Consider the following 18,758-nt stretch of genomic DNA (forward strand, 5'->3'; position numbering starts at 1 on the left):
GTGTGAAAAATCCCATCCTGCGGATACAAGGTTGGTGTCTTGTATGTGTTTTCATCAAGCAGCAGTGAGGAATCCTGATTACGTGGATTCCTTTGAATTGTGGTAACAAATTTGAGTCTACTATTGTCATAGGCAGGGCATTCATACATTATTTATTATTATTATAATTAGCCATACGGTGCAAGGAAGCCTGAGGCTTTTGCTGCACCAGCCAAAAAAAAATTTCTGAGTTACCCTGAATGAGATGACCCCAGGACTCTTCTTCTCCACAATGGCACCCTGGGTCTCTTTCAGTCCCCATAGCTATAAGTTTCTGACGGAAAGGGCCCGTGTCCAGTGATGATAAACATCACGTGCAGACCAGGCAAGAACCAGAGAGGGGGCTCTGGGTGAGTTTGGTTTATAGTTGGAAGGAATTGCCTCATGATGTGTCATTTTTTGCGTGGTTCCCCAGCGCTGTTGCCATATTGTTTGTAGGTGGGGTGATTCTCCTTTATCTTGGAGTCATTTGCAAGATCCATCTGGAGATTTACTATTTCAGCAGGTGTTCCTTTCCTAAAGTGGTAGAATAGTCCTTGCCTGACTACTTCTAGGTAGAGTGGCTGACATCCTGTTAGAACTTGCAAAGCAGGGGTGCTAACAGTGAGTGTGGCACGCCTTGCTAATTGATAGCAGCATGAACCTTTGAATTGTATCCAGCTTACTTTTGTTTCTTGCTTGTGTAGCTTGTCTGTACGAGGTGGAGGCACTGTAGCAAACTATCAGGATATAGACTGCTTTGTATATGAGGGTCAGAGCTTTGTGCTTCAGTGTCCAGTCAGAGCTTTGTGCTTCAGTGTCCAGTCAGCCCTGCTCACTCTCCTGATCATGCCAGCATACTTCCAGATTTTGGTGGCTAGATATTTCAGGTGGTTATGGAAAGGTGGTTAAGACCCTAGTCAATGTAAATACTTAAGCATTTAACATCTGTGTTCAGTCAGATAGGAGTGAAGTTTAATTTTATTGTTGGTGGTCTTCTAACTTGTAGTCTGCGTTTGAGGAGAATGGATTTTGTTTTTTCTCCTGAGATGGTAAAGTTGTACAAGGCTGCCCAATTCTGGAGTTTCACAAGCACTCCATTTGCAATAGTTTCCAAGGATGCTTTAGTGTCTGTACTCACCAGCAATATATGGTCGACCCTGAAGGCCAAGATCTCTGCACTCCACCTCCAGCAGGTCTGCACCTGCTGTTTTTCCATCTTTCATCTTGTTAATTGCCAGGTCCATCTCAAAACTGATGAACGGGGGCCTTCACCGTTTCTGTGTGGTATTCTAAATTCTGGTTGATAATTTCTTGTTGCTGTTGCATCAAGGTGCCTCTTCAACAGAGTAGATGGTATCAAGAATGTTATTAATAGTGTTCTCCCAGGTATAGATGGAAGTCCTGTCTATTTTCAGCCGACCGGGCTAGCCGAGTGGGTAAAGTACCTGCCCGGCAACCCAAAGGTCACGGGTTCGATTCCCGCCTCGGGCTTGGATCAAAGTACTGCAAAAACCTTGGGAGGTGCAATATGGCCACAGAAGCCGATGCGCCAACAACTACCAAATCAAAAAAAACAAAAAAAAAACCTGTCTATTTTCAATGTCCTGTACTTTTTAATTAAGTCCGCAAATCTTCTACTCTTAATGTCATTAGTGCCAATGTGTACAACAGCAAAGTGCTTTGTGCCCTTAAAAGATATCTACTGTACAACGTCATCATGTTTTGCTCCTGGCAGACATACCCTGGTCCTATTCCACCTATCCTTTTTGCACAATATATTCCGCGAAAACACTGATACGATAGCGGTATGAGTAGCGAATTGTAGGCATCTCCGTAGCCAGGTGGGCAGAAGCAGCAGTGTATAGCACACAATTCTTGATTAGACCAGGGTTCGAGCCCATGACCACCAAATACGGAGGATGTGGAAAGGTCAGAGAATGACCACTGCATATCCCCGGAGCAATATGGCCTTAGTTGCTAATGCCCCAAATAACAACAACAGTAGTGAATTGTAACTTACAGAATCATTAGCTAAATTTAAAAAATAAGCTAATGAATGCTACTAAGCCTGGGCGCCTCCGTAGCCAGCAGTGGGAAGGAGCAGCAGTGCGTAGCACACGCTTCTTGATTAGACCGGGGTTCGAGCCCGTCACCACCAATTACGGAAGATGCGGAAAGGTCAGAGAATGACCACCGCATATCTCAGAGCAATATGGCCTTAGTTGCTAATGCTCCTAAAAAAACACCAAATAACAAAAAATAACAGCTACTAAGCCTATTTAATCTGTTGTAAAACACAAATTAATATGTTAACTAATCGAAATACAATAACTTTTCCTAAGAAATATCTGTTTTCTGCAGCTCCAGAAACTAGGAAATGAGCATTCTGATCAAGTAGCAAGGCATGCCACTAGCTTTGTTTCCATCCCACTTCTTTATACTGATTACGAACCAATCACACAACTAATATGTACTAACTTGTGGTCTGAAATGTGACATGCCCTGACAGGTAACAAGCTTCTTGAAATAAAAGAGAATCCACAGCTGTGGGGGGATCTACTTTCCAATTCAGTAGGCACGAATAAGTCATGATTTCAAAAGTGCAAATTGGCCAAATGCATCTAATGCAGCCTTTTTTTTTTTACTGCTAGGGGGAGGATCACCCACATTGTTGAACTGCAGTTTTGTACTTGTCATTAAACATATTCTTATTGAGTGTGCACATTGTCATTGAGCTAGAATCACATCTTTCAGATTGCTGCTTAAACTTACACCAACATCTGCAATTAACACATATTCTTGGATATGAGGCAATTTGTCATTGCTGTTTACTTATCTACAAATGATCAATATATACTTCTAGATCTGTCTGTTTCCTTTCATACCTTAATCAACATTCCAAAGTAACAGGCACAATTTAGCAATAGTATCCATTGTGCCATTATACCCCCACACACTAACAACAACCTGTATGTTAGTATTTTATAAATCTCATAGCTAGAACATTATTTGCTCTAAAATACATGTAGTTTCACTGTGTTGACTTAATCTATTATTTTCATATTTATTACTGTAAATCCTTTTTTTTTTTTACTGTAAATGAAAAAGCATGTTTTTAGAAAGATATCTTTCTAAACAATATATTTTTTTTTTTTGTTTAGAATTACGTTTTTTATTATTATTATTCTTCCCTTGTTAGTGATCTGAAATATTTAATGCTTATCAGATATTTAGAGCAAACCTTGATAACATCATAGCTGGTCTAGAATGAATTATCTGAATCAGCATGTTAATATATGTGTTTATGTGAAGAGGAAAGAAATAAGACACTTTGAAAATGTGAATGAAGAGATTTAATTTATCCTTATCGTCTGGAAGTTGAATTGCATAACTTGAATTTTTGTAACAGCACTAAAGAAAAAACTTTTCAAGTATATTTTTTAAAAATAAAACAGTGTATCTATTCATTAATTACAGAATGTAAAAAAATAATAGTTGTGTGCTACTGAAATCATTATCATAAATACAAATCTAAATTTAAAAGAATTCTTAACCATTTGGCTAGATCGCTGTTATCAGTTTCAAAGCTTAACCTAAGAAATAAAAAAGTTAAAAATTATGTCTGTATAAGAGAATGGGTAAGGTCAACTTCATCATAACCATATTGTGTTATATAAAGTTTGATGTCTCAACTTCTATAAGCAGGAAGGATAAGTTTACTTTTTTTTTTATTCTCTTTTCAAAATTGTTTATTTTCATTTTCTTATAAATAAGTATTAATTTAAGCCAGTTCTGATATCATACTTTGCTGTAAACTAGACACTTTTCTTTTTTATTTCATAAATTTTGTGCAGACTTTTAAAAAAGTTATAAATTGTGAATTTTGTTAAAACTTTTTTTTTAATCTTTTTACAGTTTTCTTCTCATTGATAGAGTATTTTTTAACTTATATTTAGCATTAGCATCATCATTAGCAAAGGCACATGATCCAATTTCTATTTCATCCAATTCTAATTTCATCCATTCACTTGCTCCAAATGTTTGCCTTGAATCTATTTAAGCTGTCAACTTCTACGACAAATAGAAGTTTGCTCCACCACCCGCTGGCTAAAGGCAAACTTCCGCACATCTATCCTACAACTGTCTTTCCTCAGTTTGAATTTATGCCCTCTCAAGAAGCAAGAGGAAGAATCCCATAAACATTTAGCATGCTCAAACCATTCAAGGCTTTATACAACTCAATCAGACCAACTCGCAGGTTCCTAGTCTCTAGACACTGTAATTTGCAAAATTTAAGCCATTCTTCATAACAGCAACCCTTTGCGCCATTCATTAATCTTGTTATCCTTCTCTGTACTCATTCCAACAGCTCTACAACCTTCTTAAAATGTGGCCTCCAGACCTGTATGCAGTACTCAAGGTGTGGCCCGACCATTTCTTTATACAAGGGGATAATCACCTCCTTATCCCTGCTAGAAATATTCCTGTATATCATTGACAAGACACCATGAGCTACTGTTGCAGACCGTCTGCACTGCTCAGAAAAAACTTCATATCTGCCTGCACTATTGCTGCCAGGTCCTTTTCACTCAGCCGACCGGGCTAGCCGAGTGGGTAAAGTACCTGCCCGGCAACCCAAAGGTCGCGGGTTCGATTCCCGCCTCGGGCTTGGATCAAAGTACTGCAAAAACCTTGGGAGGTGCAATATGGCCACAGAAGCCGATGCGCCAAAAACTACCAAATCAAAATCAAATCAAAACCTTTTCACTCTCTACCACTGTCAGTGTAGTACTGCTTCCATTTGGCCAAGTGTGGGCAAAGTTGGGCCTCAACAGGGGTCCAGCGGCTAAATGACCAGATGAACAACAGAACATAACATTACACATATCCATTATCCACACACTTTTAAATCTCTGTCATTCCATTAGTACACCCATAATGAAAGCAAGAGCGGAGATGGGGGAAACCCGTGGTGCCGTTAGACACTAAATACACTTTGTCAGTGTACTACCACACAGTTGATACATTGCTCTGTAGCTTCCAAGATTAATTCTTTGAGTGGCTCCCATTTTGAATTTGCTGTTGGTAATATCGTCAGTTGGTCCCACCATATAGAATTTAAATACTGGGTCAGACCACTGTAGTGACCTTTACGAAAACAAAAACCCCTTCCTTTTACCAGTGATGGTAGTTTCATCTTTGAGTAAATCCCACTTCAGCACACTGTCACTACCAGCTAGTGGTTCCTTTTATCTGCAGATTCTTAAATCATGAAGAATCACTAATGATAATCAGATCAAGAGTACTACTCCCTCTCGTTGCCTCCCGAACATGTTGCTGTAGAAAACAATCATCCAAAAAATCCAAAAAAGCCTTGCTAGTTTGTGATTGACCATCCCACAATTCCAGTCAATATCTGGGAAATTCAAATCCCCCATTATAAGACACTGATTTACTAGCCCACTCTTTTTCTCTGTACAGTTTTTTATTATACTCATCAGGGTAATTAGGCCTATCATCATCTTCAGCCATTTTCAATCCACTGCAGGATGAAGGCCTCTCCAGCAACTTTCCAGTTCCTTCTGTTTTGTGCAATGGCCATCCATTTACTACCCACAAACTCATGAATTTCATCTATCCATCTCCGTTGTTTTCTTCTAGCTCCTCTTGGGTACCATTCTGTTATTTTCTTAGTCCATCTATCATCATGTCTTTGAGCTATGTATCCTGCCCAAAACCAGTTTAGTTCTTTAGTTTTGATAAGAATGTCCTTTACTTGAGTTTGCTTCCTAATACATATGTTTCTCTTCTTATCTAACAGTCTGATTCCCAATATAATTCGTTCCATTCTTTGCTGTGTAGTTCTCAGCTTCTCTTCCATTCTTTTGGTGAGTGCCCAAGTTTCACCTCCATAAGTCATGGTGGGGAGTATACATTGGTTCATTGTTTTACGTTTCAGACAAACTAGGACATTGCTCTTCAGTATGTGACTATATTTCCTGAATGCTATCCATCCAAAATTTATTCTTCTCGTGACTTTCAGTTATCATTATTACAACTAATAACTTGTTCCAGATAAGTATATGACTCCACCTTTTCAATTACTGCTCTTTCAATTATTATGTCCCTTTCTGTGGCATACTTGTTCATCATTATTTTTGTTTTAGCCATATTCATCTTTAGTCCAAAATCCTTACTAACTGTGCATAACTGATTAAGATTTTCCTCTAGTTCTTTGGGATCGTGGCTTATGACCACAATATCATCTGCAAATCGTGAATGGTTTAGGTACTCTCCATTCACATTGACTCCTTTCTGCGACCAGTCTAATCTTCTGAAAACTTCCTCCAGGGCAGCAGTAAACAGCTTCAGAGATATTGTCTCCCCTTGTTGAACTCCTTTCTCGATTTTAAATTTGCTACTGTCTTTGTCTAGTCTAATAAAGGTGGTAGCGTTCTCATATATTTTCTTCAAAATCATAATATATGGGGTGTCTATGCCTTGTCTTTCCAGTGCCCGAAACATTGCCTTATGCTGTATGGAGTCAAATGCCTTTTCATAATACACAAATGCCAGGCATAGTGGTGTTTTATATTCATTTTCTTTCTCCATTAGCTGTGATATTACGTGAAGGTGATCCATAGTTCAGAATTCTGTCCTAAAGCTAGCTTGCTCTTTCGGTTGATTCTCATCAAGTATTCTTTCTAATCTGTTAGTAATGACCCTTGTGAACAACTTGTAGATGTGGGATAACAAGCTAATTTGTCTATAATTTCTAATTTCTGATTTATCTCCTTTGTTATGCAGCAAAACTATGATTGCATTATTCCACTGCTCAGGCGTCACACTTTTTCTAATGCACTTTGTGTTATGTCTCTTCCTCCCAATTTTAACAACTCTACAGTAACTTCATCTTCCCCGAGGGCTTTCTGATTCTCCATTTTCTTCCGAGCATGTTCTACCTCATCAGGAAGAATATCGGGTATGTTGTATGTGTTGCTAATTTGCGATCCATCTTCCCCACTTCTGGCATCATTCCCTCGCTCCTTGTATAATTCTCTATAGTAGTCTTCTGCTATTTGAATTATGCCTTCTCTGCTATTTATAAGTACACCATATCTATTCTTCAGTTTCAGTATCATTTGTCTTTCTGTATTAGTGTTCGTGGCTGCTGATGTAAGTCCTTTGTTTTCCCTTAATGCTTGTTCTACTTTACTTGTGTTGAGTCTCTTTTTAATGGCTTTGCGTAACTCAGTATACGCAATTTTCTCCCTGTCAGTGTTTATATTGCTCTTCATTTGTTGCCTTCTGTTCATCTTAAGTCTTTCTTCACTAATTTTTTCTTCTCTGGATTTCTTTTTCCCTATAGGAAAAAGAAAGTTGTAATATTCCTCGTCGCTATCTTGGTCCTGTTCAGGACCAAGATAGCGACGTCTTGGTCCTGCAGAAGCTCAAACTTGTTCTTAAGTTCCAGTACATACTGATTTTCCTCCTCTTCTGTTATCTCAAAGACCTTTGTATTATTTACTCGTCAGTGTTTTTCTTTCCTACATCTATATCAAGTGTATATCTTACCGTTCTGTGATTACTTCCAACATTTACATTATTCAGGATGGTAATATCATTCACGATATATCTTCTGTTATTGAGGATGAAGTCGACTTCATCTTCATTGAGTCTTCTAGATGAGCAGAAAACCCACTACACTATTATTATGGAGGACTTCAATACTAAGGTTGGAAAAAGACAAAACAGTGCAGAAAGTGGAACTATAAGAAATTTTGGAATTGGTGAAAGAAATGAGAGGTGAAAGACTTGTGGAAGTTGCAGAATCTCAATTTCGGTGTACATTTCTTCACCCTCTTCATCATCATGGCTCGATGTCGGTACATAAATCATTATAATCTTTAGCTTGTACTCTTAGAAATCTTGAGTATTAGTCTTGACACCCTTGGTGATGTTCTTTTGAATTCCGAAATGTTGTTTTTTAAATCTTTATGGACCAGAAACCAAACTCCACCTTCACTCTTTTCTATTAGATCTATAACACACTCCTACTGTCAATTTTGCTTTCCCAGTGCTTATGTCACACCAAACTGACTCGACACTGCACTGTTCAGCCATGTCGACTGGCTGTACTTTCTTGGATTTTGTGTTTCTTAACCAATAGCATAACCCCTCCTCCCTTCCTATCCTGTCTATCCTTCCTGTACACATTGTACTCCCCAAATTCTAATTGTGCTCTGCTTATATCTGCGTGTCACCACGTCTCTCTTATCCCAGCATTATCTACCTTTGAAGTTTTGACCAGCACCTTAAATTCATCAAATTTATTTACCAAACTCCTAGCAGTGGTGTACACACACAAGTATACATGCACTTGTTTCTATTCTTCGCTACCCTAACACAGCCCGTGTATTTACTTGTTCCGCAATGACTCCCAGCAGTCTCTAGAATCCCCTGCACCTTGTTTGTATAACAGAATTGATAAGTTCAAAATCACCATAACCATATTATATTATATAAAGTTTGATGTTTCAACTTCTATAGGCAGTAAGGGTAAGTTTCTTTTTTTGTTCTCTTTTCAAAATTGTTTATTTTCATTTTCTTATAAATAAATATTAATTTAAGGCAGTTCTGATATCATACTTTGCTTAAACTGGACACTGTTTTCTTTTTTCTTCTTTTATTTCTTAAATTTTGTGCTGACTTTTAAAAAAGTAATAAATTGTGAATTTTGTTAAAACTTTTTTTTTTTTAAACTTTTGGCAGTTTTCTGCTCATTGATAGATGCTATCGAGGCAGTATTAGGTGGGTCGGAAAACTACTAGCTTGGGGTGATACAAGGACTAATAGATTAACAGTAGCCACTGGCAGAGGTGAAAGTGATTCTTGCATTGCTTCTATTGGAATGAACAGCAGCATGGAAAACAAGATGCAGGATATTTCGGAGACTGCTGTGGGTCTTTGCGGTACAAGTAAACAAGTCATGCATTAAGAATCTGCAGATAAGGGAACCACTAGGTGGCAGTGATCACAGTGTGCCGAAGCGGGATTTACTCAAAGAGGTAACTACCATCAGGGGTAAAGGGAAAGGTTTTTGCTTTCCTAAAGGCGACTACGATGGTCTGAGACAGTATTTAAATTCTATAAAGTGGGACCAACTGATGATACTACCAACAGCAAATTCAAAATGGGAAGCATTCAAAGAACTTATCTTGGAAGCTACTAGGCTTTACATACCAACTAAGAAATATTGTTCAATGTTTAGGCCTAAATGGATGTCAGATGAACTAATGAGACATATGACAGAGAAGAAAAATGCATGGGATACATATAAATTAATGGTTGACATGGAAGCTTATGATAGATGTAAGCTGGTCTGTAACCAAGTCACAAAGGAGATTAGGCAGGCAAAGGCAGATTATGAGAAATCATTGGCAAAGGATGCAAAAAAAAGCAGAAAAGAGTACTTTACCTATGTAAACTCTAGAAGGAAAGGCATGAATCAGATTGGTCCACTGTATATTGATGTTTTAACAGTTGAGGATCCTGCTCAGGTGGCTAACAAACTAAATGAGTATTTTGCATCTACATTCACACACGAGTTATTCAGGAAGGGGAATGCCAGAGGTGAAGTAATCTGTGGCAGTGAGCTAGATATCTCGTAATAACCGAGAGTAAAGTGGAGGAGAAATTGTTGAAGATAAACACAAGAAAGGCACCTGGGATGGATGGGATCTATCCAGTTATATTAAAGGAGGCAGCAAAGGAAGTAAGCAAACCATTAGGCATAATTATGAGAGCTTCCTTGGACTCAGGGGTGGTACCCACAGACTGGAGATGTGCAAATGTGACCCAAATTCACAAAGGAGGATCAAAGGCTGACACAAGTAATTATAGACCCGTGAGTTTAACTTCTGTTCCAGGAAAATTAATGGAGACACTGGTTAAAAAAGTACCATCTAGACAAGACTTCAGTTATAGCTCGGACACAGCATGGTTTTGTTAAGGGAAAGTCTTGCCTGACCAATTTGATTGGATACTATGATGCAGTCACAAAAAAAAAAAAAAACTGGATGCAGGGAATAACTTTGATATTATATATTTGGATCTTAGAAAGGCTTTTGATACTGTTGCACATGCAAGACTGCCGCACAAATTGGAGCAGTGTGGCATTAGGGGCAAATTGCTGCTATGGATAAAGGAATGTTTGAGGGGGAGAAGACAGAGTGGTAATCAGTGGACACTGCTCATCGTAGACTAATGTTATTAGTTGTCTCTCAGGGTTCAGTGATGGGGCCATTATTGTTTTCTGTATTTATAAATGATATTGATGATGGTATATCAAGCTTAATGTCCAAGTTTGCAGACAATACAAAGGTTGGCAGGGTTGTCAGTAGCGACACTACTGATGCTATACTGCTGCAACAGGATCTGGAAAGGTTGAGCAGATGGGCTGAGAGGTGGCAAATGAAGTTTAACATTGACAAATGTAAAGTACTACACATGGGAAACAGCAATCCCAGAGCAACGTATCAACTCTGTGGTACTACACTGACAGTGGTAGAGAATGAAAGGGACTTGGGGGTGGTTGTGCAGGCAGATATGAAGTTCTCTGAGCAGTGCAGACGGGCTGCAAGAGTAGCTCATGGTGTGTTGTCAATGATATATAGGAATTTTTCTAGCAGGGACAAGGAGGTGATTATTCCCTTGTATAAGGCAATGGTCAGGCCACACCTAGAATACTGTATACAGGCCTGGAGGCCTCATTTCAAGAAGGATGTAGAGCTGCTGGAATGAGTACAGAGAAGGGCAACAAGATTAGTGAATGGAACAAAGGGGTGCTCTTACGAAGAAAGGCTTAAGTTTTGCAAATTACAGTGTCTGGAGACTAGGCACCGGCGAGGTGATCTGATAGAGGTGTATAAAGATTTGAATGGTTTGAGCATGCTGAATGCCGATGGGATCCTTCCTTTTGCTCAGAATAATCACCTGAGAGGGCATAAATTCAGATTGAGGAAAGACAGATGTAGGATAGATGTGTGGAAATTTGCCTTTAGCCAGCGGGTAGTTGGTTGGTGGAACAGACTTCTATCCCTTGTTGTGGAAGTTGATAGCCTAAATAAATTTAAGGCTCAGCTGGACAGGTATTTTGAACGAACGGAGGGGTGAAATGGAAGTGGTTTTTTTTTTTTTTTTTTGGCTGTTGCTGCATAAGCCTGTTTCTCGCATCATATGCTTATGCTAATGCAATTTTTTTTTTAACTTGGATTTCTCTACTTTACTTTTTAGAGAGAGAGAGAGAGAGAGAGAGAGAGAGAGAGAGAGAGAGAGAGAGAGAACATATATTTTGTGCTACGATATTTACTTATGCACATTCAGTAAAATTTCCAGACCTTATTGTATAGGGAGAGTGGTGGGGGGGGAGCCATCTATCTGATTGGTTTTTCTGGAGAATTTGGTAGAACAGAATTTGTATCCCTTTTTGTCTGCTGTGTTTTACATTTTTTTTATTGGCCATGTTAGCATGTCTGTGTAAAGCACCTAAAACTGAAAATAAACAGTTTTTGCCATTTTTATTTTTCTCTGGCATCCCATCTGTATGTATTATCTGAGCTCCTAGTGGATAGATTTTTATGAAATTTTATATTTATTTCTGTTAAAGATATTTGCAGAGCCATCCAAAATTTCATTGAAATTTAGTCCAATAGGAATCTAGCAATTATTACTATTGTGTTACCATACATATTATGTTGGGTAAAGGTGTGTTTGTTTTAATTGCGGTCTTCAGGGTTTTCCCCGTATACCGCAGTAGCATCTGAAAAGGCGAAGGTCGGAAAGTGTATATATGTAGGCATGTAAGTTTGTGTGTTGTTATGTTGAGTGTTGAGTGCCGGCACCTGGTGACTTTGCAGCCAGGGAACAGGGGACACCTGGTTCCCTGTCCTGTGACTCCCAACCTTGGCCACGAGGAGGTGTGCCAGGGACTGCTTTTAAACTGAAAGTCTTACTGGGGCTATCAGGCAAGCCCGGGAGCCCCAAGGTGTTTAGGGAAAGGAAGTGGATGTAAGAATGAAAAGTATGGGAATTGGAAGGGAAAGTTGGATAGAAGATAATATGAAGAAGAAATAGAAATTCCCTGAAATAGAAGAGAGATTATGTAGGGTATCTGTATTCCATATATTGTAGATGAAACACTAGATATATATATATTTTGTTTTTTTGACATTCAGTGATTGGAGGAATGAACAGGCAGTATTGGCAGATGCACAGAAATAAAATGTTCTCAGTTTGTGCAGAAAGGAACATTGCTTTTTTGCTAATTTTTTATTATCAGTTTACTAAATACATAAATCATGAATTATGTTCTATTTGCTTATTATGCTCATATATTAATCAGAGCTGAAATGATAAATATGTGTTATATTTCACTGATTATTAAAATCTAGCAAAAAATAAATAAATTGCATTATGAAAGTATTGACAGTATACAGTGATTGTTTAATTTATTTAACTTCAGAGTCTGAAATATGTGTTGCCTTTCACATTCTGTTTATTATAAAGTTTTACAAAATGTGGAATAAGTATTACATTGGGGGAGGTATGTGCAGTAAAGTGAAAACAATTGCTTTTATATATTATTACTTAATCAATTGTTATTTAGTTAATTGGTAACATGACAGTCACAGAAAACAAAAAATTAAATTCAAGAAATTAAAATCTAATGCACCTAAAATGTAAGTGCACTGCATACATTAACTAACTTGTATTTTATAATAGAAAGAACACATAGCAAACTGTTTGATTTATTGTATGATTACCAGTAACTTAAACAATAGTTGGTTTTCAAGCAAGACAAGACTATAGTATCCCACCAAAACTTGAACTAAAACCGTTCGTAGAGTATTGTAGATTCATGTTAATGTTAAACATTTTATAATATTTGAAAAAAATTATTTATCTTATATTATTGGAAATCAGAGATTATTGTAATGAGTAGTAGTACCCTTACCCTTTAATAGTTGGTAAACAGTTGATTAATTACAGGAGAAATTTCTCAGCATGTGGAAAAATAATTCTCAAAGAACTTTATTTATATGACAAAATTATAAAACTCACATGAATCCTCAGACAGATCTTTATCTGCATTTTTTTTTTTTTTTTTTTTTGCTGATGCTTTATAAGCTTGCTTCCTTACATTATTTGCCAGTACTAATACTAATGTGTTTCATTGCATAAGATTTCTTTGACATCATCTGCTGTGAGTTCTGATTGGACAACCCCCAGCTTTATTTATTTTTTTTTAATTAAAAAGGGTATAGCACCGTAATCATTCAGATTTAGACCCTTTTTATTTTTTTCCCCTAGAATACAGTGCAGTGCAGGAGTGTACTTACTCATATGACTGTTATGCTCACTGCAGGGTTTGATGTGTTTACTGTGCTTCAGCCGACCAGGCTAGCTGGGTGGATAAACTGCCTGCCTAGCAACCCAAAGGTCACGGGTTCAAATCCCTCCTCGGGCTTTGATCAGAATAATGCTAAAAAAAGCTTGGGAGGTGCATTATGGCCACAGAATCCGATGCGCCAACAACTAACAAAAAAAAAAAAAAAAAAAACTGTGCTTCAGTTTATTTTTTGAATGTGTGTTTTGATTAATATTGAATAGCCTCATTATGTATGAGATTTAAGTAATATTTCTTATGGCTTCATGGATTTTGCTATGTGCAGCTATTTTATATCATTATGTTTAGGAGTTAATAATATTAAAATTACATGTTTTCAAAGGTGTATACTGTACAGAACCTTTCCGGATACCATTTGCTGGTAAAGTTGAAATTTGCTGTTTTGATAAGACAGGAACACTGACGAGCGATAATTTGATAGTTCAAGGTATTGCAGGACTTGGGTATGTATGTATGTATACAAGGAACTGAAATAATACATTATATAGATTTATTAAATTTCTGTTTGTGTTTATTGTTTATGACAGTTACTAAGTTTTTATACATTTCTCACCTTTTTTTTTTTTTACTTAAGTCTGGCTAACACTCTTCAGTATTAATATTAATCGTGGCAAATGATGCAAGGAAGCAAGCTTATATAGCATTGGCCAAAAAAAAAAAAAAAACACTACCCAACTTATTTTTTGTTTGTCCTCTAATAATTTGTCTAAATCTTCCTTAATATTCAAACTATCCACTTCCGCAACACCAGTTGGTAGTTAGTTACTTCCAAATTTTGTTTGTACATGCAACCTGCAGCCATCCCTTTTTATATAACTTATATTAAGTCACTGGCTCTGTTATTAAATCTGCTGATCGCTTTTTCAGTCACTTCTAATACAGATAGAAGGCTGAAACTCTGTACATATTCCTAATTCATGTGACAATGCATTCTATCAAAATTTGAGCTAAATCTATCAAGCAGTGCACAGTGCAGCCACTCATGTCATATATCGGCTACCTGTATTTATAGCTGAGCTGGATTTTTGGCCTTTTTCTCCACTTCTTATCTGGTTAGAAGGGTGTAATTTTGTAAGCAATCTCTTTTGACGTAATAATGTTTCCAATTAAATTTGAGCTAATCCATCGCATGGTCCACTGTGCAGCTATTACATGTCTCATATCAGCTACATGCTTTACATGGTTGTATGCATGTAATACATACATATAAAGCATGCCAGATTTTATCATCTATCCTTGCATTATGTAAAGATTTTTTGTTGATGAAAATCTTTTCACATAAATTTTCAATCATACTTTATTTATAAAAAAATGTATGAAAATTTCTATCTATAAAAAATAATAAAAATAAGAAAATAAAAAATAATATAAAAAAAAAACAAGTTTTTCAAAAATATACCTTAATTCTGATAAAATATAAGGTGTGGTCTTTACCATTTATTAAAATGAGGCATTTTATGTTGCAGGGGTAAAGGCCAAACTTTATATTTTATCAGAATTAAGGTATATTTTTGAAAAACTTGTTTTTTATATTATTTTTTATTTCAATTTAAGTTTGTCTCCTTGTGCATTGTCTGAGAAGGATGCTATCAGTATTTAGGTTACTCAATCCATTTAAAGCCTTGAATGCCTTAATCAGCCTTCCTTGCAGGTACCTAGTTTCCCAAATTTCAGTTCTGCAAATTGCAGAACTGAAGTCCTTCATGGTAAAAGTACCTTTTGTGTCCTTGACTAAACTTCTACTCTCTGCACCCATTCCAAGAGATCCACATAGTTCCCAAGAAGTTGACTTGATATTAGCAGAGATACAAAGTCCAAAACTTGTGATAAAAGGTTTTCAGTTTAGGTATTTTTATGGTTTCTGTCAATAAATCACAGCAATTGCTTGACAGTCCAGCAAGAATTATAAAACGGCTTGTATAGACTGAAAAAAGCGTAACATGTGGTACACAAATATAGAATAATGCAGTTTTATTTACTCGCATAAACGTGTATTTAATTTTTGATTGTTTTATAAGTAATGAAGTAGTTAGAAAATATTTTAGAAGATATAGCATACTACCTTTACATTACAAAATGAAGTATGGTATACATATATAAAAACACAAATACAGTATATGTTTATTTTATACGGAATATTTTTTAGTATATGTTTTAATAATTCATTATATTTTTATAATCAGATATCATGATTTCTTGATGGATCAAGAAAATAATTATTTCATATTTTAGGAGCAGTTGAGACTAAAAAGAACAAATAGCATTGGTTGAAGTTTTAAATAACAGGGTTATTTTAATGAGAACACTGTAGAAAATAACAATTACACCTACAGAGATAATTTGGAAAACTTTGGACAGAAAGGTAAAGTTAACAATAATAGTATTAGCCATATGGTACAAGGAAGCCTTTGGCTTTTGCTACACACACACGCACGCACACACACGCACACACGCGCGCGCGCACACACACACACACACACACACACACACACACACACACAGCCTTACAGACCTTAATGATATAAAGCTTAGTGACTAGGCTAGGTATCATTAGCATTAGTAGTGCCATATGATGCAAGAGAGCAAGCTTATATGTCATCAAAAAAAAAAAATAAAACTTTCCCATTTCACCTATTCATTTGTTCCAAAAGTTTCTCCAGTTCTTCCTTGAATCTATTTAAGCTATCAACTTCCACAATGATAGATGACAGTTTGTTTCACAATCAACCCACTCAGTGGCAAAAGGCAAATTTCTGCACAACTATTTTGCAGCTGTCTTTCCTCAATTTCAATTTCTACTCCCTCAGGTTCGTAATCTGAGCAACAGGAAGAACCCCACCAGCATTGAGCTTGCTCAAACAATCCGAAGCCTCAGTCAGATCACCTCTAGGTGCCTAGCATCCAGATGCTGCACTTTGCAGAACTTAAGCCTTTTTTGGTAAGTGCAATCCTTTGTAACCCTCACCAATCTAATTGCCCTTCTCTGCAGCTATACATCATTCCATCCTCCCAATGAGGTTCCAGACCAGTATGCATTACTCAAGGTGTGGCCTGACCATTGCCTTATACAAGGGGATAATCACATCCTTATCCCTGCTAGCAAAATTCCTGTATATTGTTGACAAGACCCCATGAGCTGCTCTGGCAGCTTGTCTACACTGCCCAGAAAACTTCATATCCAACTTCACAAATACAACCCTGGTTTTTTTCATTCTCCGCTACCCTGAGTGTAGTTCTGCAGAGTTGGTACATTACTCTGGAGGTACTGCTACCCATATGCAGTATTCTGCATTTGTGAATGTTAAACTTGAGTTGATGGTCTGAAAGCCCATCTGCCCAACTTTTCTAGATCCAGTTGTGGCAGTGTAATGTCATTAACAACCCTGCCAACTTCATTCAGCCTAATATACCTTCATCTATATCATTGATAAATATAGAAAATAACAATGGTCCCAGCATTGAACCCTGGGAACGCCACTAATAACATGTCTTCAAATTGATTACCACTCTCCCTCTTCTCCCATTCTGCCATCCATAATGGCAACTTGTGCTTAATGTCACACTGTTCTAATTTGTACAGCGGTCTTTTGTATGCAACAGTATCAAAAACTTTCCAGAATAATTGATGTCAGACCTCTTCTGGATAGCCAAATTTTCCGGTAAGATTAAATAAATTTAACCTTACTGGAAAATTAAATAAAATAAGGTTAATTAAATAAAAAAAAAAAAAATCCTAAACCAATCTCAGAAAACAGAAACATCCATCCAGGCATTTTTATGATTTTTATACAGAACAGGAAAATTAGAAAGATTTTTAAATGCTCTTGGTTTTTTCGGCATACTGATAATGAGCAAGGACAATCTGTGCATCCCAGTGGCATTTTCACAAATAGCAACTGTAACTCGCTCTTTTCTCATCTTAAAACTTGGTGCAGGTATTTCTCTTTTAGTGGCTAGGGCTTTTCTCAGTAATGCTTCCATAATAAGCCCATCTGATCAACATTATAATTCCATAATAAGCCCATCTCATAATTTGCTATAACTGAAGCAAACTTACTTTTCACCACTGCCAATTCGTCTGCAGAAAGTTTCTCGCCTTGAATACCTAGTTCACGTATACTTTTAAAGTTTAAAGTTGTTCAGCTAATCTGTGCTTGCTTTAAAATCTTCATTACCTTTTAATTTTTGATTAAAATCCAATGCTTTTTCACACAACATTGGGCCAGACACTGATTCACCTAAACTTCGCTCTGAAGAAAACAAAAAAAAAAAAAATAAATAAAATAAAATGAGTGCACTGTCTAAAGTGGCATTTTCAGTTTTCGACGTCATCTTTTTCCTGCTAGATCCTCCTTCACCATCCATTATCTACACAAATCCTGTTATAGCCCTGGAATTTTTCTTGATGTCGTAAATTGTTGAAGTCCCCTCATTAAATTCTTTGGAGAAATTTCCTAAATTTTCACCATTTCTAATTCTGTTAATGGTTTCCATTTTTTGTTGCAATGTTAAAACTATGTGTTTTCTATTCATTCACATTTTACTGTAAAAAATTTAGTAAAATAATAAATCGCAGTTTTGGGCTGATATTATTCTTACTCAATCTGGAGCTAAACTAATCTGAAATTGACTTGTGGTTTCTGAGAAAACCTACTAGTCTGTGTGATATTTTTCTACAGCACATTTCTGAAGGTCACATGGAAATCTAGAGGTCACAATCATAAAAAAATTTGCAGTTTTCGGTTTACTGGGCTTTTTGTTTGTGCAATCTGTTATAAACAGGTAATAAACTCGATCTTTCGCTTATTATAATCAAAATTCAATTTGCAAAATTCAATGTGACTGCTGTAACCAGAGGTTACCGTACTACCATTAATAAAAAAAGAAAGAAAGAAAGATCAGCCTTTCAAATTATTCTGAATAACTGACGTTCTACTGTATATAATATCCAAATTCTGCTTGAAAGTCTATAACCAGCTTACACGCAACCTTCCTTACTCCAGAGGGATGAAACAAGGCTGCCCACTCTCTGGGCAACTGTACACAGCTGCCATTGAACCTTTCCTCAATAAAATTGTCACCAGTCTACAATCCCAACGAAGACTGCTATCAGAGCCTCACCTTAAAATAACCTACTCAGCATATGCTGATGACATCACCATTCTAATTCGCCATGATACTGAGTTTGAATACATCCAAAAGGCTCACGATCTCTATGAAAAAGAATCAGGTGCCAAATTGAACCACTGTAAGACCAGCAGTCTCTGGG

At 36.8% G+C, this 18,758-nt stretch overlaps 1 protein-coding gene across 1 annotated transcript in view; it reads left to right on the top strand.

Annotated features, from left to right (window-relative positions):
• LOC150087146 (endoplasmic reticulum transmembrane helix translocase) overlaps positions 1 to 18,758 on the top strand; it is a 760,787-nt gene that overhangs the window by 305,362 nt on the left and 436,667 nt on the right. Inside the window, exon 10 of the mRNA XM_090371851.1 lies at positions 13,812 to 13,932. Within this exon, the coding sequence (XP_090227977.1) occupies positions 13,812 to 13,932 (121 nt within the window). The remainder of the gene's footprint in view (positions 1 to 13,811; positions 13,933 to 18,758) is intronic.

The sequence above is a fragment of the Mastigoproctus giganteus genome, chromosome 4 (genome assembly GCF_048544385.1).
Source record: "Mastigoproctus giganteus isolate SK-2022 chromosome 4, ASM4854438v1, whole genome shotgun sequence".
Classification (NCBI taxonomy): Eukaryota; Metazoa; Arthropoda; class Arachnida; order Uropygi; family Thelyphonidae; genus Mastigoproctus; species Mastigoproctus giganteus.